This window comes from Schistocerca americana, chromosome 4 (genome assembly GCF_021461395.2).
Source record: "Schistocerca americana isolate TAMUIC-IGC-003095 chromosome 4, iqSchAmer2.1, whole genome shotgun sequence".
Lineage (NCBI taxonomy): Eukaryota > Metazoa > Arthropoda > Insecta > Orthoptera > Acrididae > Schistocerca > Schistocerca americana.
In genome coordinates this window covers 279,174,662-279,194,390 of record NC_060122.1, presented here as the reverse complement: position 1 = coordinate 279,194,390, position 19,729 = coordinate 279,174,662, and the positions used below count along the sequence as shown (strand labels likewise).

The following is a 19,729-nucleotide window of genomic DNA, read 5'->3' as shown; positions in this document are numbered from 1 at the left end:
CGCGCCAACGGGCTCTGCAGCATCTGGTACGGCCTCTGGGCCGGCGCCATACAGGCCTTCCTCGCCGTTCAGGTGCGTCCACGTCTTGTGTGTGTGTGTGTGTATGTGTGTGTGTGTGTGTGTGTGTGTGTGTGTGAGAGAGAGAGAGAGAGAGAGAGAGAGAGAGAGCAACATGAGTCGAAAGTCCAATCACGGGGCATTACGTAACAGAATGTCGGATCACTTTCTTTTCTGTCATCAGTCTTTACACTATTTTGATGAGGCCTGCCAAGACTTGCTCTCCTGTGTCATCTCAGAGCAGCGCTTACACTCAACATCTCCAGTTATTTGTCGGGTACATACCAATCTCTGTCTTCCCCCACAATTTTTGCCACTACGTCTCCCTCTAGTGCACGGGTGGGTAGCCAGCGGCCCTAAGACCGGATGTGGCTCGCCATTAGTTTCAATCTGTTCCGCCGAAGAAATTCATGGGAGACGGTGAAGTGCATTCTTGCGTTTAATTTTGAGAGCTTCTATGTGTGATAATATTCATGTTCTCTTGCAAAGGTGTATTTTGATGCATAATATATTGCTATGCCAAGTCGAAAAACTTAGGGCTGAGTTAAAATTTTTATCGATAAACACTGACGTTACGGGTGCTATGCCTTCAAACTTATATGAAGGGAACACTGCTACCGAGGTACGGCAGCCAACAGTAAAAATGAGAACACTGTTTTATGGCATCCATACTTTTTAATTTAGCACCAAAAAATCTCCTAACTATTAGCAATTACCTGGGCTATGCTACAGATAATTGTTAAGTTAGCCATCGTTGGTTGCCATGGATGACTCTCTAAGCTTTTTGGTTTTAAATTAAAAAAAAAAATGCTGTAAAACTGTGTTTTCATTTCCGCTCGATAGGTACCCTGTTAGCAAGTCACTCCTATTGGCTCTTGGTCGAGTTCACAGCGTCCAACATGTTAGATTTTTTGGATGTCGCCGTAGTTCACAGTTTTCGTCTTTCTTCTCGGTGGCATCAATTTAACTATTTTCTGGATGAACATAATATGCATGTACTCTTAGATGCCAGTATTTTGATAGATAACTTGTTGGCTGGGCTTGGCTTGTCGGAAAAAGGCGCCATTCACATTACTTTGTTACCTCTCAAATTTTAACTTTACGGATGCTATAGTTTTTACTTTATCTACAAGGACTGCTGCCGTCGTATCACGTGACGAGGCAGTACGCGAGCTTAAGTGGGTATGTGAAACAGGCCCGCGGATCGCCAGAGGTTGGCCATGCCTACTCTAGTACAATAGGAGTTATTTTGTCATGTCTTACAACATGTGCAACTGAAATGTATCTTCCGTCTCGCTGCGCCGCACGAAGTCCAAATTGAGCACACACATACACACACGTAGCGATGAGCAGCGCACGAGATAAATTACACGACGCAATGTTCCGCTGATTTGATCGGATACGTTTACTAATGGACCCAGATTAATTCCATGCATTACTACACACATGCTGTCAGTCTAATAAGGGTCCCCAGCCTCGCTTTGACTTACGATACAGCATTACTATCGACTTTACTCTGATACCACTGATCAACAGCCTATCAAAAGACTCTCGGATTCGACCACTGGATTGGAAAACGAGCAATGCAAACAGCGGAAACGGCGTTTCAAATGAACTCTAGCTCCCTCCCCCCCCCCCCCCCCCCCCCCCCCTTCGCAACCTATAATCTCCTCTACAAACAAAACAGGATGTTGTTGTTGTTGTTGTGGTCTTCAGTCCTGAAACTAGTTTGATGCAGCTCTCCATGCTACTCTATCCTGTGCAAGCTTCTTCATCTCCCAGTACCTACTGCAACCTACATCCTTCTGAATCTGCTTAGTGTATTCATCTCTTGGTCTCCCTCTACGATTTTTATCCTTCACGCTGCCCTCCAGTACTAAATTGGTGATCCCTTGATGCCTCAGAACATGTCCTACCAACCGATCCCTTCTTCTAGTCAAGTTGTGCCACAAACTTCTCTTCTCCCCAATCCTATTCAATACTTCCTCATTAGTTATGTGATCTACCCATCTAATCTTCAGCATTCTTCTGCAGCAACGTAGTATATCCTGATAACGACATCCTCTTGGGAAGTCCCCGCCCGGAGGTCCGAATGGGGGACTATTTTACCTCCGCAATACTTTACCCAAGAGGACGCCATCATCATTTAACCATACAGTAAAATTGCATGCCCTCGGGAAAAATTACGGCCGTAGTTTCCCCTTGCTTTCAGCCGTTCGCAGTACCAGCACAGCAAGGCCGTTTTGGTTAGTGTTACAAGACCAGATCAGTCTATCATCCAGACTGTTGCCCTTGCAACTATTGAAAAGGCTGCTGCCCCTCTTCAGGAACCACACGTTTGTCTGGCCTCTCAACAGATACCCCTCCGACGTGGTTGCACCTACGGTACGGCTATCTGTATCGCTGAGGCACGCAAGCCTCCCCACCAACGGCAAGGTCCATGGTTCATGGACTTTCTGCATAAGAGACAGGATCCATAGGAGAGGAAAACAGGATAAAAGTCGAAATTCAAAAAGGAGAAGGACACACACAAAAACACCACACTTAAATATACTACTGGAACAAAGGAATTTGGGACTTCCTTTAGACTTATCCAAGCCCACCTCGTTCGCGAACAATACCTCCAGGCAGCTAACGACTCCACGCTCTGTTACACGTGTACGCCTGCTAAACTGCAAGAGTCGCGTTGCAAACAGGCAAATATTAAGCTGGTTTCCATGCCCACGCTATTGAACACACTTTCGAAACTTTCCACCCGGGGAAGACAACTTGATAACTTCAGATCACTACATGCGCTGGAAATACAATCTATAATACCATCTCCGCCCCAGAGGGTGCACGTTACGAGGGTTGCCGGAGGACTTGTCGATTTCGCGAGCTACAAACCATTCCGCGGAATTATTTTATAGTCAGGCCTCAGCAACAAATGCAAACATCTCCACTGACCAAACCCAGCTCCCACTAATAGCAGCCAGCAAAGACGTGCTTCTTATCAGGGCTTTCCAAGTTTTTCCTAAGTCCGCCTTGGTAACTGCGCGATCAACCCGGCAAATTGCCAAGCAGAGGTACTCAAGTTCGCTTCCTGGCCGCGTCGAAGATTTTCTCTGTTCGAGGACGGTGTGTTGTGTTGCCCTTATGTTCGATCGTCGTAATTGATATTCCACTATTGAGATGGCTGAATGGGCACGCCCGGAAAGCCAATAAATTGAAGAAAAGTGAATCGGCGCTCTCCGAAAGCCAATAAATGGGAAATAAAGTTTTTCCAAACAGGTGCTGGTAAAACCGACCATCCTGGAGAAATCGCTCGCCTTGAAAATAGCGTGGTCAGCCAGACCGGTGCCCATGTGGCCGGATTAAAGGAAGACCGACACATTCTCTCGTGGCAGGTCTAAAGTTTCCTTCCCATGGATATCAGAAACTAGCTCCTGCCTACCCAATACCAACAAGACGAGTACACAGATTCGCCTAGGACGTGATCTGTTATCCTGTCCCTTCTTCTACTATCATTTCTCGCACATTCCTGTTTTCGCTTATACTGTGGATAACCTCCGCGTTCCTTATGTTACTAGTCCGCCTTATTGTCAGCACCACATCTGAAATGCAACGATTCCTTTTTTTTCCCACGAATCACTTCCATATAATACTACGCAGCAGACAAACATTCTCAGTAATTTCTTCCTCAAATGAAGGCCTGTGTTCGGTACAATTCCACTTTTTACGGCGAACAATCCCTTTTTGCCTGTGCTAGTCTCTTTCTTATACGGTACCGCTTCATTCATCACGCGTTATTTTGCCCCCGAAATACCAGAATTCCTTCACTTCTTCCACAACGGGGTAGACAGTTTCTATTTCAATTCTAACGTTAATGTAATTTCTGGTACTTCTTGTTACTTTTATCATCATTTTGACTTTCCATCGTACTGGATGGTGCGAATGCTGCTGACAGCTGTAAATAAACTAGCCTATGGCTGCAAGAATCGTTTTTAATTTCTTTATTACGTAATCGTTTTCTGGACTACCACCTCCATCTTCAGGTGCACCTCGTAATATATACAGTACAGTCAAATGGAAACCGAACACCCGCCACAGCGAGACCATGGAATGGTTCCATTCAAAAGTAATCACCATACGCGTTAAGACATTTATCCCACTAGGAGACGTGACGATCAATTCTTGTATAGTAGAGTGCGATCGGCCACTGACGGATCCAAAACCGAACTCACTCTTGCACTTCCTCGTCCTACTGAAACCGACGTTCACCCATGTCTTTCTTAAGGTCGCCTCAGATGTGAAAATCACACGGTGATAGATCCAGGCTGTATGGAGGATGTTGTAGAACTTCCCAGCCGCATCGCTAGAGTAGCCTTGGTCTGACTGGCAGTGTGGAAGCGGGTGTTATTGCATGCGACAGTTTTCCGACAGCCCGACGGCAGACGGCAAAGCCAACAGCGGAAACATACCACATCTCACCTGCCAAGCAAAGGCCATGATGATCTTCTTCGATTGCAGAGTTCCTTGAGTGTGGAACCACATTCACGTGTATCGCTATAAATACACTTTGCAGAAACTGAGACGTGTCATACAGTCCAAGACGCCCAGGAGAACTGTCCGACGGAATCATCCTGTTGCACGTCTACCCCCGACCCCACGATGCCAATCGGATGAAGACTACGCTACAGCGACTTGGTTGGGAAACACTCCAATATCCTCCATATAGCTCGGATGTTCCACCGTGTGATTTTCTCATCATTGACTATCTGTAGAGAGACATGCGTACACGTCGGTTTCCGTCAGACGAGAAAGTGTGAGAGTGGGTGCAGTTGTGGATACGTCTGGGGCCGACCGCGTTGTACGAAACAGTGGAATGAATGTCTTAATGCGTGTGGTGATTGCTTTTGAATGGAACCATTCCAAGCTCTCGTTGTGGCGGACGTTCGGATTTCATTTGACTGCCCCTCATACATCCACTCAATGTCAGGTACAGTATTTTCGGGATCACAGATGGCTGTCATCGCCGATCAGCAATATGTGCAGGACCCTCATCCACAACACCACACAGAAAGACACCTCAGCGGTCGACAATAGACTAGTCTCGATTATCAGAGTTCCAGAACATTGGTTTTACAGAGTTCAGATCAAAGAGGAGGAAGTTTCGCAGTATTTTTCCGCTATGATCCGGCGCCGAGAGATCACATCCTCTTCTAGGACAGTGATTTCCAACTTTCATCTTACCACTACCCCTGAATACAATCAGTTTTTATAGAATGATAAAGTAATTCTCAGTGCATCGCAAGTGCTGCCTACATCTCCCTTTCATTAGCATGAAAGGAAGCTGACTATTCGCAATCGGGGTAGACACTTCACAAAACTTGCTTCTCTTGCAATGATCCTCTCCCTACCGACACGTCACCCACACCCTGCTTTCCCATTTAAAATCAATCTAGTTAAGATGCGTTCACTACGTTTACTGTTTGTGAATCACTTTATTGTTGGACTCGCTACTTCTGAACTGGCAGATACTCGAAGACTTCAGGCTATCAATGCTCTGTGTCTGACCACTGCCATTAACTATAATATTACCGCAGAAGCCCTACGGCAGTGTAGTAGCCATTACATAGTTACTGTTGCGTTATGTTATCAACCAGTTCGGTTATCTGTTGTGAAGTGAATTATGAAGGAATTTCTGATCCATTGCGAGGTCTGCCTACAACTTGTAGACGGCATTTTCGCGAGATATTTCAGCGTATATGTTTCAGTTTTACTGTCATAGATTCACCAACACAGTACATGTGTGTAGCGAGTCGACTATATGGGTACGAGGGTCACTCCAAAAGAAATGCACACTATTTTTTTTAAATCCATCTTTTATTCTACATGTTTGAAAGTTTTACAGTATGTAGATAAATACTTTAGGAACAATATTTTCAATCCTCCACATAATTTCCATCCCTCTCAACTGCCTTACGCCATCTTGGAACCAGCGCCTCTATACCCGCACGGTAAAATTCTGTAGCAACCTGTTGGAGCCACTGTTTGGCAGCGTGCACAAGGGACTCATCATCTTCAAACCTTGTTCCACGAAGAGAATCTTTCAGTTTCCCAAAGAGAAGATAGTCACATGGAGCCAGGTCAGGACTGTAAAGCGGGTGTTTCAGAGTTGTCCATCCGAGTTTTACTTGCTTGCATGTTCGGTAGTGGACGATAACTTGTATAACTACCTTCTGTTCGGCTTGAAACCAACTGGCGCTATGTAACATCAAACGGTGCACACGCATCAGTCGCCCTACCAACAGATGGCGCCACCATACGTGTAAGGCAAAGGTAGACGCACTGGCCAGGTTTCATTTGAATGAACCTCATAATTTAGTTCGGTGACGGAAACACAATGGAAAGCTCTTGCATATACCTCTCAGGAAATATACACTACTGGCCATTAAAATTGCTACACCAAGAAGAAATGCAGATGATAAACGGGTATTCATTGGACAAATACATTATACTACAACTGACATGTGATTACACTTTCACGCAATTTGGGTGCATATATCCTGAGAAATCAATACTCAGAACAACCACCTCTGGCCGTAATAACGACCTTGATACGCCTGTGCATTGAGTCAAACAGAGCTCGGATAGCGTGCACAGGTACAGCTGCCCATGCAGCTTCAACACGATACCACGGTTTATCAAAAGTAGTGACTGGCGTATTGTGACGAGCCAGTTGCTCGGCCACCATTGACCAGACGTTTTCAATTGGTGAGAGATCTGGAGAATGTGCTGGCCAGGGCAGCAGTCGAACATTTTCTGTATCCAGAAAGGCCCGTACAGGACCTGCAACATGCGGTCGTGCAATATCGTGCTGAAATGTAGGGTCTCGCAGGGATCGAATGAAGGGTAGAACCACGGGTCGTAACACATCTGAAATGTGACGTCCACTGTTCAAAGTGCCGTCAATGCGAACAAGAGGTGACCGAGACGTGTAACCAATGGCACCCCATACCATCACGCTGGGTGATACGCCAGTATGGCGATGACGAATACACGCTTCCACTGTGCGTACACCGCGGTGTCGCCAAACACGGATGCGACCATCACGATGCTGTAAACAGAACCTGGATTCATGCGAAAAAATCACGTTTTGCCATTCCTGCACCCAGGTTCGTCGTTGGGTACACCATCGCAGGCGCTCCTGTCTGTGATGCAGCGTCAAGGGTAACCGCAGCTTTGGTCTCGAGCTGATAGTCCATGCTGCTACAAACTCCGTAGAACTGTTCGTGTAGATGGTTGTTGTCCTGCAAACGTCCCCATCCGTTGACTCAAGGATCGAGACGTGGCTGCACGATCCATAACAGCCATGCGGATAAGATGCCTGTCATCTCGACTGCTAGTCCTACGAGGCCGTTGGGATCCAGCACGGCGTTCGGTATTACCCTCCTGAACCCAGTCATTGGATCTCGACCAACGCGAGCAGCAATGTCGCCATACGATAAACCGCAATCGCGATAGGCTACAATCCGACCTTTATCAAAGTCGGAAACGTGATGGTACGCATTCCTCGCCTTACACGAGGCATCACAACAACGTTTCACAAGGTAACGCCAGTCAACTGCTGTTTGTGTATGAAAAATCGGTTGGAAACTTTCGTCATGTCAGCACGTTGTAGGTGTCGCCACCGGCGCCAACCTTGTGTGAACGCTCTTAAAAGCTAATCATTTGCATATTACAGCATCTTTTTCCTGTCGGTTAAATTTGGCGTCTGTAGCACGTCATCTTCGTGGTGTAGCAGTTTTAATGGCCAGTAGTGTAATAATTCCCGCCACGATGGGAACCACTGCACCCGCGGCAGCGTAGCAATGTATGAGGAGATGTTGGGTTTGCAGGGGGCGCAACGCAGCGTGCGCGCGGCGTCGGCGCTGGGCTGGTCGGCGGACGTGCAGGCGCAGGTGGCGCTGTGCGCGCTGGCGGCGCTGCTGCTGCCGCTGCTGGTGGCGGCGGCGTGCTGCCGCGTCGGCAACCTGGCCAACGACGGCGCCAAGCTGGGCCGGCACCTGGGCGCGCGCCCCGACCCCGCGCTCGCCGCGTCCTCGCCACGCCTCTGGGCGCACGGCGGGCCCACCGCGCCCTTCCTGCACCTCGCCTCCGCCTTCTGCCTGCTGCTACCGACGCTGCTGCTCGACGCCCGCCTCCTGCACGAGGGGCTCCTGCCCAGGGGTAAGCGCACTTCCTTATGACCTGTCAGGTCACCCGCGTACTGGATGCAAAATCGTCGATCGGCTCGAAGAAGCGCGAAGAATGTCCGCGTGCTGTAACACCCGGCAACAGTGACAGCACAGACGGCAGCAGACCTCCCTACTGGGAATGAACAAAACATCCGCTACCCGCTTCGACACACAGGCCCCTAGGCCCAACATGAACGGGGACGCACAACTACCGAGCAATCCGATAGATGTCTCTACGGTTACACTACCATGATCCTTTGCGACTCCAGGGTGCCCGCTTCTGCTCCTCAGTTCGGGAGGAGGCAATTGAAGATAACGGCTCACTGCCTGAATACTCCTCAGCAGTGTGGGATCCGTACCAGATAGGGTTGATAGAAGAGATAGACAACATCCAACGCAGAGCAGCGCGCTTCGTCACAGGATCATTTAGTAATAGCGAAAGCGTTACGGAGATGATAGATAAAATCCAGTTGAAGACACTGCACGAGAGACGCTCAGTAGCTCGGTACGGGCTTTTGTTGAAGTTTCGAGAACATACCTTCACCGAGGAGTCAAGCAGTATATTGCTGCCTACTACGTATATCTCGCGAAGAGACCATGAGGATAAAATCAGAGAGATTAGAACCCACACAGAAGCATACCGACAATCCTTCTTTCCACGAACAATACGAGACTGGAATAGAAGAGAGAACCGATAGAGGTACTCAGGGTACCATCCGCCACACACCGTCAGGTGGCTTGCGGAGTATGGATGTAGATGTAGATTTAATATTTATCACAAACAATTCACTCTTTTTTACAGTTTGTTGCAATTAAAAATCGTTAATAACATCTCGGTTTTAAAGAGTCGTCAGATCGTTGTTAAAATAGAAGTTATAGTGCAGCTTCAAGCAAGTAAGGTACAGTGTACTGATGAAGGTCAGAAGTAGAAGGAAGTAAGTTCGTATGCGACAAGGTGCCACAATGTTTCTCCATCTTCGCACTTGTTAAAAATTCTTGGACTTTGGTATTAATTTAATAAAATTGTGCTGTGCAAGGCAACGGCCTTGCCGCAGTGGATACACCGGTTCCCGTTAGATCACCGAAGATAAGCGCTGTCGGGCGTGGTCGGCACTTGGATGGGTGACCATCCAGCCGCCATGCGCTGTTGCCATTTTTCGGAGTGCACTCAGCCTCGTGATGCCAATTGAGGAGCTACTCGACCGAATAGTAGCAGCTTCGGTGAAGATTACCGTCTTACGACCGGGAGTGCGGTGTGCTGACCCCACGCCCCTCCTATCCGCATCCTCCACCGAGGATGACACGGCGGTCGGATGGTCCCGGTAGGCCACTCGGAGTGTTTTTTTTTTCTTGTGTTCTGCAATATTTGATCTTGTTTACATATAATAGTGCCCTCTATCAGATGCTACTTTGATAGATTTTGTGAAATCAGTCTGATTAAAAAACGAAAGATTACATTGTTGCGAGTGTGACGCTGGAAGAACGAGACTAGTACCATACATAAGCCTTAATTTAAAAATGAAATGCATTCATAATTGCGAATATGGACAACCATCAGGCGTATAATGCAATGGCGACAATGAAAATTTGTGCCGAACTGGGGCTCGAATCCAGATTTCCCACTTATCGCAAGCAGTCGCTTTACCGTTAGGTATTTCTGTTCTTCCTTGTAACAAGTATTTGCTGTTTATTTCGGAATACGTCGCGCTTGCCGACTGTGTGTATGTCTGTAATCTGCATCTAAGTTCTTTTTAACACCGATATATCAATAACTGATTTTTAATTATAACAAATCGTAAAAAGAGAGTCACGTGTTTGTGATAAATCTTCAGTGCGCCATTGCCCTCAGTTGGCTTCTCCCGAGCTAAACAGCAGAAATGGGACTCGCGAACGATCATGGTAGTGTGACCATAGAGACTTCTATCAGATTCCAGAATGAGATTTTCACTCTGCAGCGGAGTGTGCGCTGATATGAAACTTCCTGGCAGATTAAAACTGTGTGCCGGACCGAGACTCGAACTCGGGACCTTTGCCTTTCGCGGGCAAGTGCTTTACCAACTGAGCTACCCAAGCATGACTCTCGCCCCCTCCTCACAGCTGTACTTCCGCCAATACCTCGTCTCCTACCTTCCAAACTTAACAGAAGCTCTCCTGCGAACCTTGCAGAACTAGCACTCCTGAAACAGTTTTAATCTGCCAGGAAGTTTCATATCAGCGCACACTCCGCTTCAGAGTGAAAATCTCATTCTGGAAACATCCCCCAGGCTGTGGCTAAGCCATGCCTCCGTAATATCCTTTCTTTCAGGAGTGCTAGTTCTGCAAGGTTCGCAGGAGAGCTTCTGTAAAGTTTGGGAGGTAGGAGACGAGGTACTGGCGGAAGTAAAGCTGTGAGGACAGGGCGTGAGTCGCGCTTGGGTAGCTCAGTTGGTAGGGCACTTGCCCGCGAAAGGCAAAGGTCCCAAGTTCGAGTCTCGGTCTGGAATACAGTTTTAATCTGCCAGGAAGTTTCATATCAGCGCACACTCCGCTGTAGAGTGAAAATTTCATTATAGACTCAATACCTTGTTCTGTAGTAGAGAAGTGGGCTTAAACGAATGTCTGCAAAATAGCCACTTTGCCCAGTAGGCAGGGCAAAGTGGCCACAGGCGGATAAAAGGTAAAAAAGACTCAAAGAACAAGTTTAGGACACAGTGAATAGAAAGGAATTGCGAAATGAAGAACGTAGCCTACACATTTACAGAATGAAATTTATTTAAATTTGAGAAAAAATATTCAAACTTATTAACAATTTACCAAACTATACAAAACGTTAATAGTTTTACTTTCCAAGTTGCAGTGAAACATTTGTCATGAGATCAAAGTCAAATTAGGGTCATAAGTCACTTATCTCTACAATATTCACACACAAACATGTCGTCATCTTCACCACGTCCGGCACATTCTTCATGAGCCCACAGCTTGCAATCAGTGTGTCTTTAGATTAAGCCTCATTACAATTGAAACATTCAGTGTCCTTATCTTCCTTGCTGTATTCTTCTTCATTGCATTCTCCAAAAAGCTGCTTTTTGCACTTTACTCCTAGCTTTCCTATTTGCACTTTTACTTTGTTGCTAGGCCTTTTTATTTCAACATCTGGTTTAGACGTGTTAGTCATTTCTCTTTCTACGGGGTTTGTTCTTCATGTCTTGGTCTGCTTTTTCTTCTTCGCCTTATCTTCTAACAGCTCGGATTTGTAAGGGCTAGAGGTAATCATCGTTGCCTGACCTCTTCTTTGCCCCTACTTTCTTTGTTGTTGCTGCTCGCCTAATTTGAATTTTGGTAAAGGTAGGCCTGTAATATTTTTTGGGCGTACTGCAAAAGATGTTGACTGTGTTACCTTCTCATCTGCGTCAGCCATGAAAGTGCCCTCATTATTGTTATTGCACTCACTTCTCCTTCCTGCACCAGCTTCATTTTCAGTAGTAGGACTATCAACTGCTTCTTCACTATTTGTTGCTACAACATCAAATTCATCTTCTTCAATTTGCATAGACGTATTAACTACGTCTTTAACACCTTCAGTTCCATTGTTTGTCTCATTTACTGTGTCCCTTCTATTATCATTTAAGTTTTCTCCACAGATCATGCCTATGTCCGATATGCACACCTCTGCAGCAACGAAATCTGCATCTGAAAATATAGACGAGTCAAAGGGACAATCCCGCATTTACGAAATCCATCAATCGCTGTAGATGGTACTGCTGCCAGCAGGAATGCCTCTCCAAGAAGATTACTGATTTGGAATTGTGTTAGGCCGGTATTACACTATCAAATTTCTTTGTCAAAGATTTGATCAAAGATGTGATCAAATATTCCGTCAAATATATTTGACAAAGATCTTTGACGTATCGCTAGAAGGGGTATTACACTGTCATCAAATTTTTCGTCAAAGTTCAAGATGGCTGACAACAACTTGTTATTAACCGCAGCAGTTGCACGTACCGCAATTGCATTGTGTGCACATGCGGAAAAGAAGTGGGGGCGGGGGAAAAAAAGGAACCATACATACGAGGTTGACAGTCTTAAAGTCCTGTGATTACAACTTGATAATAAATTCAGTTGGGAGGAGCACACAACAGAACTGCAGAAACGCCTTAACAAATCTGTATTTGCAATTCGAGTGTTAGCAGACATAGGCAACATAAAAATGAAAAAGCTTGCACACTTCGCCTACTTTCATTCCATAATGTCGTATGGTATAATATTTTGGGGTAAACCTTCAAGTCAAACAAAAGTTTTCAGAGTCTAAAAGCGTGTAATACGTATTATTTGTGGAGTAAATTCACGGACGTCCTGCAGAAACCTCTTCAAAGAACTGGGTATACTAACTACTGCCTCTTAATATATTTACTCCTTAATAAAAATTTTCCTAAACAATATATCTCTTTTTCCAACAAACAACTCAGTTCATACATACAATACCAGGAACAAAAATGATCTGCACAAGGACTTAAAAGCACTTACTTTAGTTCAAAAAGGGGTCCACTACTCGGAACACTCATCTTCAATAATTTGCCAGCAAACATAAAAAATTTAGTTACAAATAAAGACCAGTTTAAAAGGAGCCTGAAAGACTTACTAGTGGCCAACTCCTTCTACTCCATTGACGAAATTTTTAGTACAAACAAATGATGTATTTATTCATACTATTAGTATTGTTATTTCAGCTTAAAAAAATTGACATGTTCCACATCCACGAGGATCTCCTCAGCACGGATCTATGGAATGAAAAACTAATCTAATCTGGGTGAAGTCGTGGGTTTTACGACGACACGATAAAAGCATTCAACAAAACTTGTTACGTGAGTTTACAGCAGAAGACGTCAAGTCGTACATCAATTACTTAAGAATGGATGAGCATACATTTCTGTATGTGATCAGTGAAGTGTATCCTCATATCACAAAGCACAATATTCACTTAAGAACTGCTACGTCTTCAAAAGACAGGCTCACTATAACACTCCGATTCCTTGCTAATGGAGAGGGTTATGTTATGTTATGTTAGGTCCCCAATTCTCTTAATCTATTTTTGTATTCAGGGTGCCTCACGTTGTAAAGCGCCTCATCAGCTTCATACATCTCTATTAATTTTGTAGTTGTCGGCACACACCAATTGTATTTGCCGGCAATACTTATAAAAACACTACAGACGACAGAACGCTGCAGCGATGCTAGCGCTCCATGTGGTAACATGTCACATTGCAGTGAACAGAAGACAAGCGATTTCTTTGATCAAATCTACAGCGAGGCCCTAGATTTGATCAAATATTGAACGACATTTGACAAAGTTCCTATTACACCATCAAATATCTTTGACAGAGATTTTTGACAAAGATATTTGACACAGAAATTTGATAGTGCAATACTGGCCTTATTACCCTTCCTGGGTTGTTTCGAAGAAACTTTTCACAAGCTCTGGCATAGAATGTTTTGAAAGTGCCATAAATGATACATCTAGAGGTTGTAGTTTGTGGCTACAATGTGGTGACAAACACACTACGGTTGTGTGATTTTCTCTGGCATGTGGTGTGTCCATCCAGAATAAGTAATACTGGATCGTCAGCCGTAGGTTTTGTGTAATCCAAGAAATGATCAAACCATTTCATGAAAATATTCACCCATTGTGATGGCAGGTAAATGCGGTTCCTGGAGGAGCACCATCTTGAAGTTCAACTTTCATTCTTTGTCTGGGAAATATCACAAAGGGTGGAATGAATGCCCCCCTTGCAGACATGCGTATGACTACTGTTGAAAGCAAACCTTTTTCTGCTGACCTAATAGCACCAACTTGGCGTCTGTCATTACAAGAGAAAACTTCGAAATTTCTAGACTGAACTGTCGTTAGACCAGTTTCGACAACATTGTAGATTCTGTGAGCAGGGTAAAAGTGTTTTTCTTGCACTTCCTGGAGAACGTTGAAAAATCTTTGCACATTAGCTTTATTAAAGCCCTGAGCCCTGGCCATTGATGTGGATTCTGGTTTCCTAAGGCTTATGTTTGGATGTCTTTTCCGAAACTGTGCCACCCAGTCCTTGCCTGCCATCTTTTTTTCTTTATTAAATGGGTGTGGTAGATTATTCCGCTCACCAAGTTGAAACCTCAAGTGTCGTAAATCAGTAACTAATATGCCATAATATCTTCGTCCCATGTCAAAAATATGGCTAAGTTCTTCTTCTTGCTTTTCGTTGAAAACACATCTAAAGTTTCCAAGAATCTTCTTATTTTCAATAGCATCACGGTTTTTCTTCTGGAATCTTCGTTTAAGTGTGTTTCTTGGAGCATTGAACTGTTTGGCTGCTGTTGCAAAGGACATCTTTTCTTTTCTTACAGCTTCCAGTGCCTGTTGCATAGCCTGGGAATCCCACGACTGTTGCAGTGATTTTGTCAAATAATTTGACGGCATCTTAGCACATTCGTGCAATAATAGAACCTACGTTTCAAACATCGGTTAATATATTAATGTTTTAGTATACCTACGTATTTTCAGACAGACTATTTTCTTAATATCAATCAGTTGTTTTAAAATAGATAGCTTAAGCAAGTTATTTAGAGTATGTTCGGGCGAAGTGGCCACTTGACCACTTTGCCCTACCAGACGACTGGCCACTTCGCCCCATTGGACGAAATTACGCTGACTGTTGTCTGGAAACGACAATACGTAACTACCAAATACATAAATATCTAGTTCCCAAGGTTAAAATATACGTTTTACCAATATTATAGCAATTAAATGTCGCAGTAGATAGATTGTAAATATACGCAATTGAATTGATCATTTCATCAGATGTATAGAAAACACAAAATATGTCACTGCAGACGAGTGCGGCCTTCTATCTCCACGAGACTCGCTCGCAATACCAAAGAAGTCTCTTTGAATAGTTTTAAGTGTTCTTCATTAGGCTGCGTCACTCTCGAAGGGAATAAAAGCAGGTGGCTACTTTACACGCCCTGGCCACTATAGCCGCCCATACCCTACCTCAGTGGTGGTAGTTGCTCTGTATTGTGTCATTACACTGCGGCTCTGCAGGTTAAGTACTACTTCTACAAACTTAGACGTCCCGTCCTCAGACCCAATGATATACTAATTCCACACTTTTACTAGGCCCCTGTGATTGGCGGAAGTTAGCTGACTTTGTGCCGCTCTGGAATGTTCACTGTCCTTGCAAACATTAACTACATAACAGTATTGTCCACTGTAACAATAAACAGCCGTTGTGAATTAATTTTGATCCGTATGTGATGTTGTACATAGAGATTGTTAGTAGTAATTACGGAAATGAGATAGTCCTTGTAGCGACTCATCGTCAACTTTCGTGTCACCTCAGCAATTCATTAACCTATTACACATTCAGTTGTTTTATGTGCTGTAAGGTATCTGCTGTGGAAGACAGAGGTGCGGGTTGTCTTAGCAGCCAATGCACTACAAACTGATCGCTAGCTTCCACCCCCAGCATCCTCCGCCCAGGGGCCAAGTAAAAGCATGCAACCAGTATTTGAATTTTATTTCTTTATGCGAAAAGTGCCAAGTTGTACCTTGAACCATGTTCAGTTCGTTAAGTTATTGCCTAGAGCTTTGTCTTAGCCGCCAAATTCATGAAAGCATTGGTAAGAATTTCATTGATGCCAAATTTTTGTGACAAGCAAGTCTATAAATATGATTGCTGCTTGTTTCATATGCAAAAAATTGAACTGTGCTCTCGAGATTCCTGCCTAACCACACCGTCGGAAATCACAATGAATTGAAAAAAAAAAAAAACCCACACACACAAATTTTTGTGAGAAGAAAGAATATAAATGTTTGTTTCCCTCACAACAGTTTCATTGAAGGAACTCAGAACGGAGAGAGCACACTTTTATATGTAATTAATGCCTAATATTGCAGAACATAATTCTGACGTATAAATAATGGTCCCAGAATGTGTTACAAATGTGAAGATAAAAAGAAAACATATATTAGCATGTATTAGGGCATGAACATACCTCCTACAACTCTGTAACTGCACGTATCTGACTACATGACCACAGCAATTGCATACAATTTTGAGCATTATTGCTATTCATCTTAAAATCTCTGAAGGATTTTTACAGCCAGTATGTCATTACTTGACATTTAATTATAACAAATTGTACCTAGAGTCAAGTGTTTGCCGTAAATCTTACAAGATCTGCCTTGAAACGGCATACTGTTATAAAGTGCAAGTTATAATACAAAAACAACGAAATGCAGTGAATCCAATATGATGGCTCAAAAATACCGAATTAGGGACATCACATGACTAATTCCCAATTGCAACCAAATGCTAGCCATAGATTTTTCGCTGACTGCCTGTCATACACAATCCTACTTTCCAATTTTAGTCACTTGTTTCATTTGTTTTGGGCTGTGCGAAGAATAACTGCTTAAATTACTGTGTGTGTGCCGTAATTAATCTAATCTCTTTGCAGTCTCTACCGGAGTGACACACAGAGGGGTGATGAAGGTGTCTATATTCTTCATCTAATAGTTGTTCTTGAAACTTCATAATTAGACTTTTGCTGAATAACTGGCATCTCCAGTTGAGCATCTGCCAGTTCATGTTTCTCTGCATTTTGGCGACACTCTTCCACAAGTCAAACAAATCTGTGAATATTCATGTTGCTCTTCTTTGTGTACATTCAGTATCTTCCGATAGTAATATTTAGTACCAGTTGATACATCTGAGCAATATCCTATGATGGATGGCATGAGTGTTTCGTAAGCAATCCTCTTGACGATGCCCTCTTCTGAAGTTTTTTAGAGCATGTTGATTAATCAATATAGAGTTGTTTCCTTTTACATATGCGTATTTAATTTTTCAAAGGCTGCTGTGTCTAAGCACAAACTCTTTATTTCAAATTAAATAAGTGTTACTGGAAATATGTTTAGTCATTTTGCTGCCTAATTTGTAACCACAAATTGGGCACAATTTAATTCGGGCCTTCAAATGCATTGAGAAACATTACAGTTCAATATGTGTGTGCTTGAAAACTTACAAAACTCTTTCAATACTTCTCACACTACAATGGATTACAGGCCTGTCTTCCCTTCTTCTGACCTTACTGAGTTTAATATGGACCAAGAAACCCCCCCCCCCCCCCCATCTCCCTCAGGGGAAAAAATGTAGTGTAGATAGGTGTTTATCTTTCAACAAAATTATTTATCCAGGTTTGTGATAGGGTCAGAACTGAAACTGTTTTATGGCTGGTTACAAGTCACTATTCATAATAAAACCCTCCATCCCCCCAGGTCCAGCCACCCCCCAACAAACTACCACAGTGTCACTTGGAAGAAAAAATATTTCAATATTACAGTGTTTGAACAGAGGACCCTTATATTCACAGGAGTAGCACTTAAAGGGTAGAGCCACTGACCAGTGATATAAATCAGTGGATTAACATAATAACACCATTGGGGGAGCATATTGATACTTTTTTTATTGAATTTGTAAACAATGAGTTGGCAGCTTCCCGTTCTCAAAGAGAGAAAAGTCAGCAGTTGCTACCAAATTGCAGTGAATGTACCAGTTGAAAATATGATGAGCTAAAATTGTCACTACAGTTTAGAAACATGACTTGTGACAACAAACACACGTATCAATGTCTTCAGTAGCCCAGCGTCCCACTTCTGCTGGAACTAGACTCCTGTAACCTTGTCTTCACTACAGGTGGTTATCTCTCATCCTAGAGTCTGGGTGTCCTGCCATTTCGTCTTGCCTTTCCCCAGCATATCTCTCTCTGCTCCAGGAAGGAACTAATTGATCTGAAAGTTTGGATCATGTCATCACTACTACTTTTATGTCGGATTATTGCCTCCTAAAGTTAAGTCCTGGCCAGCAATTTTGTATCATAATTTATTAATACACTACATCCAACCACCTTTGTGCCAGAGTATATGTAGAATATTTAGAGGCATTTCCTATAGTAGGGAAGAAATTTTTGCCCATTTGTAAACATATTACAAAAAAATTGCAAACATTAGAAGCAGAGCAAAATATTTCAGTATTAGAAATACCTGTTAAGGAGTTTGCAACAAGAGTCAGAACTTACCTCTGATTGGCTGTGCAGAACTGAGATCTTCAATTGACGTTACAGTCATGTGAGTATCTTTTAAAAGTAACAATTCTCTCATCATGAGTTCATGGTAAAGAGGAAGAACTGCTTCTCTTAGAATTTTTGGCATGAAGATTAAATGTAAACATAACAGTTCTTTTATGTTCTCCATAGGTTATTTTATTCTAAATGTTCCACATCAACAAAGTTCTTTTCATGATGTAGCTATAGAATAAACAAAGTGCCTCATCTGATCTAATCTTTCATTGTTTTAACAAGAACCATCACATCTTTCAGAGGCGATATGGCACACCGACCTCGACTTTGTCGTTGGCAACCGTGACAGGTTGGTTGTTCTGAGTTTTCTGAGCACAACTCCAGCAACAACGCCGCTGTCTGTAGTGGAAGGTGGTCCGACAGTGGGATCCGCCTCAGATGGCAACAGCAGTGCACCAGCAACTGGTGGTGCGCTTCCCACTCCACAACCACTAACTGCCACCAACATGACCACGAGTGTACCACCTGCTGCGAGGCTCGCTATCTCTGGAGACCAGCTGCGTGAACCCGCACTGACCATCGGGCCAGTGTCCGCAGAGTTCGCCAATTATGCTGCCGCTTTACTCGTCTACGCCGTCCGATACCCAGCTGTCTTCTGGCACACCAATAAGGCATTTGGAGCACTCTTCTCACTGCAATTACTTGCTAATGGAGTGCAGAGCCTGCTCGCCTATGCTGGTGTCTGCGTTCTCTACAAGGTGAGAATATCCTACTGTTTCATACTCACTAATTAGTGGAAGTGGCTGCACTCTTGTGCAGAGTGCCAAATTGCCATAATTTATTTTCTGAGTGCAAAACCTCAGTAAAGAAAACTGCAAAACATACAGTCAAATATTTGATTCAGCAGATCATTATTGCTTATTATTATCAATGTTTCTGTTGTTAAGATTATATGAAGAGGAACATCCACATTTTTTATAAGCATTAGCACATCCATGTGTGCAATCATGGGTATTAACAATTTTAGTTGTGGTAAGTGTTGGGAAAATGTAAGTGTTGGGTATTATGTCTCTATATAGTTTTGCGATATATCCGTTCCTGATGGACAGGACCTTATAATTTTCATTGCAGATCTGTAGTGTTGTGATGTCGCACATGATGCTCAACAGGAAATTTTGGTTTCATATAGCACTAAGATGTTTGATGGAAAGTTCTGGTAACAAGAGGACTCTGGAAAACAAGTACCAAACAGAACCGTCACTATTACACTGTAAACATTTGTCCCATACATCTTCTGTGTTGTGGCAATATTAGGAATAGGATAGATTGCTACTCACAATAAAGATGAC

General features: G+C 43.6%; 1 protein-coding gene and 1 pseudogene across 1 annotated transcript in view; both read left to right on the top strand.

Annotated features, from left to right (window-relative positions):
* Positions 1 to 8,030: 8,030 nt before the first annotated feature.
* The window catches only part of LOC124613012 (protein tincar), a gene marked incomplete at its 5' end in the record, with an annotated part of 42,036 nt that continues 30,337 nt past the window's right edge, over positions 8,031 to 19,729 (top strand). Inside the window, 2 exons of the mRNA XM_047141566.1 lie at positions 8,031 to 8,268; positions 18,681 to 19,138. Of these exons, the coding sequence (XP_046997522.1) occupies positions 8,031 to 8,268; positions 18,681 to 19,138 (696 nt within the window). The remainder of the gene's footprint in view (positions 8,269 to 18,680; positions 19,139 to 19,729) is intronic.
* LOC124614494 lies at positions 9,313 to 9,429 on the top strand (annotated as a pseudogene).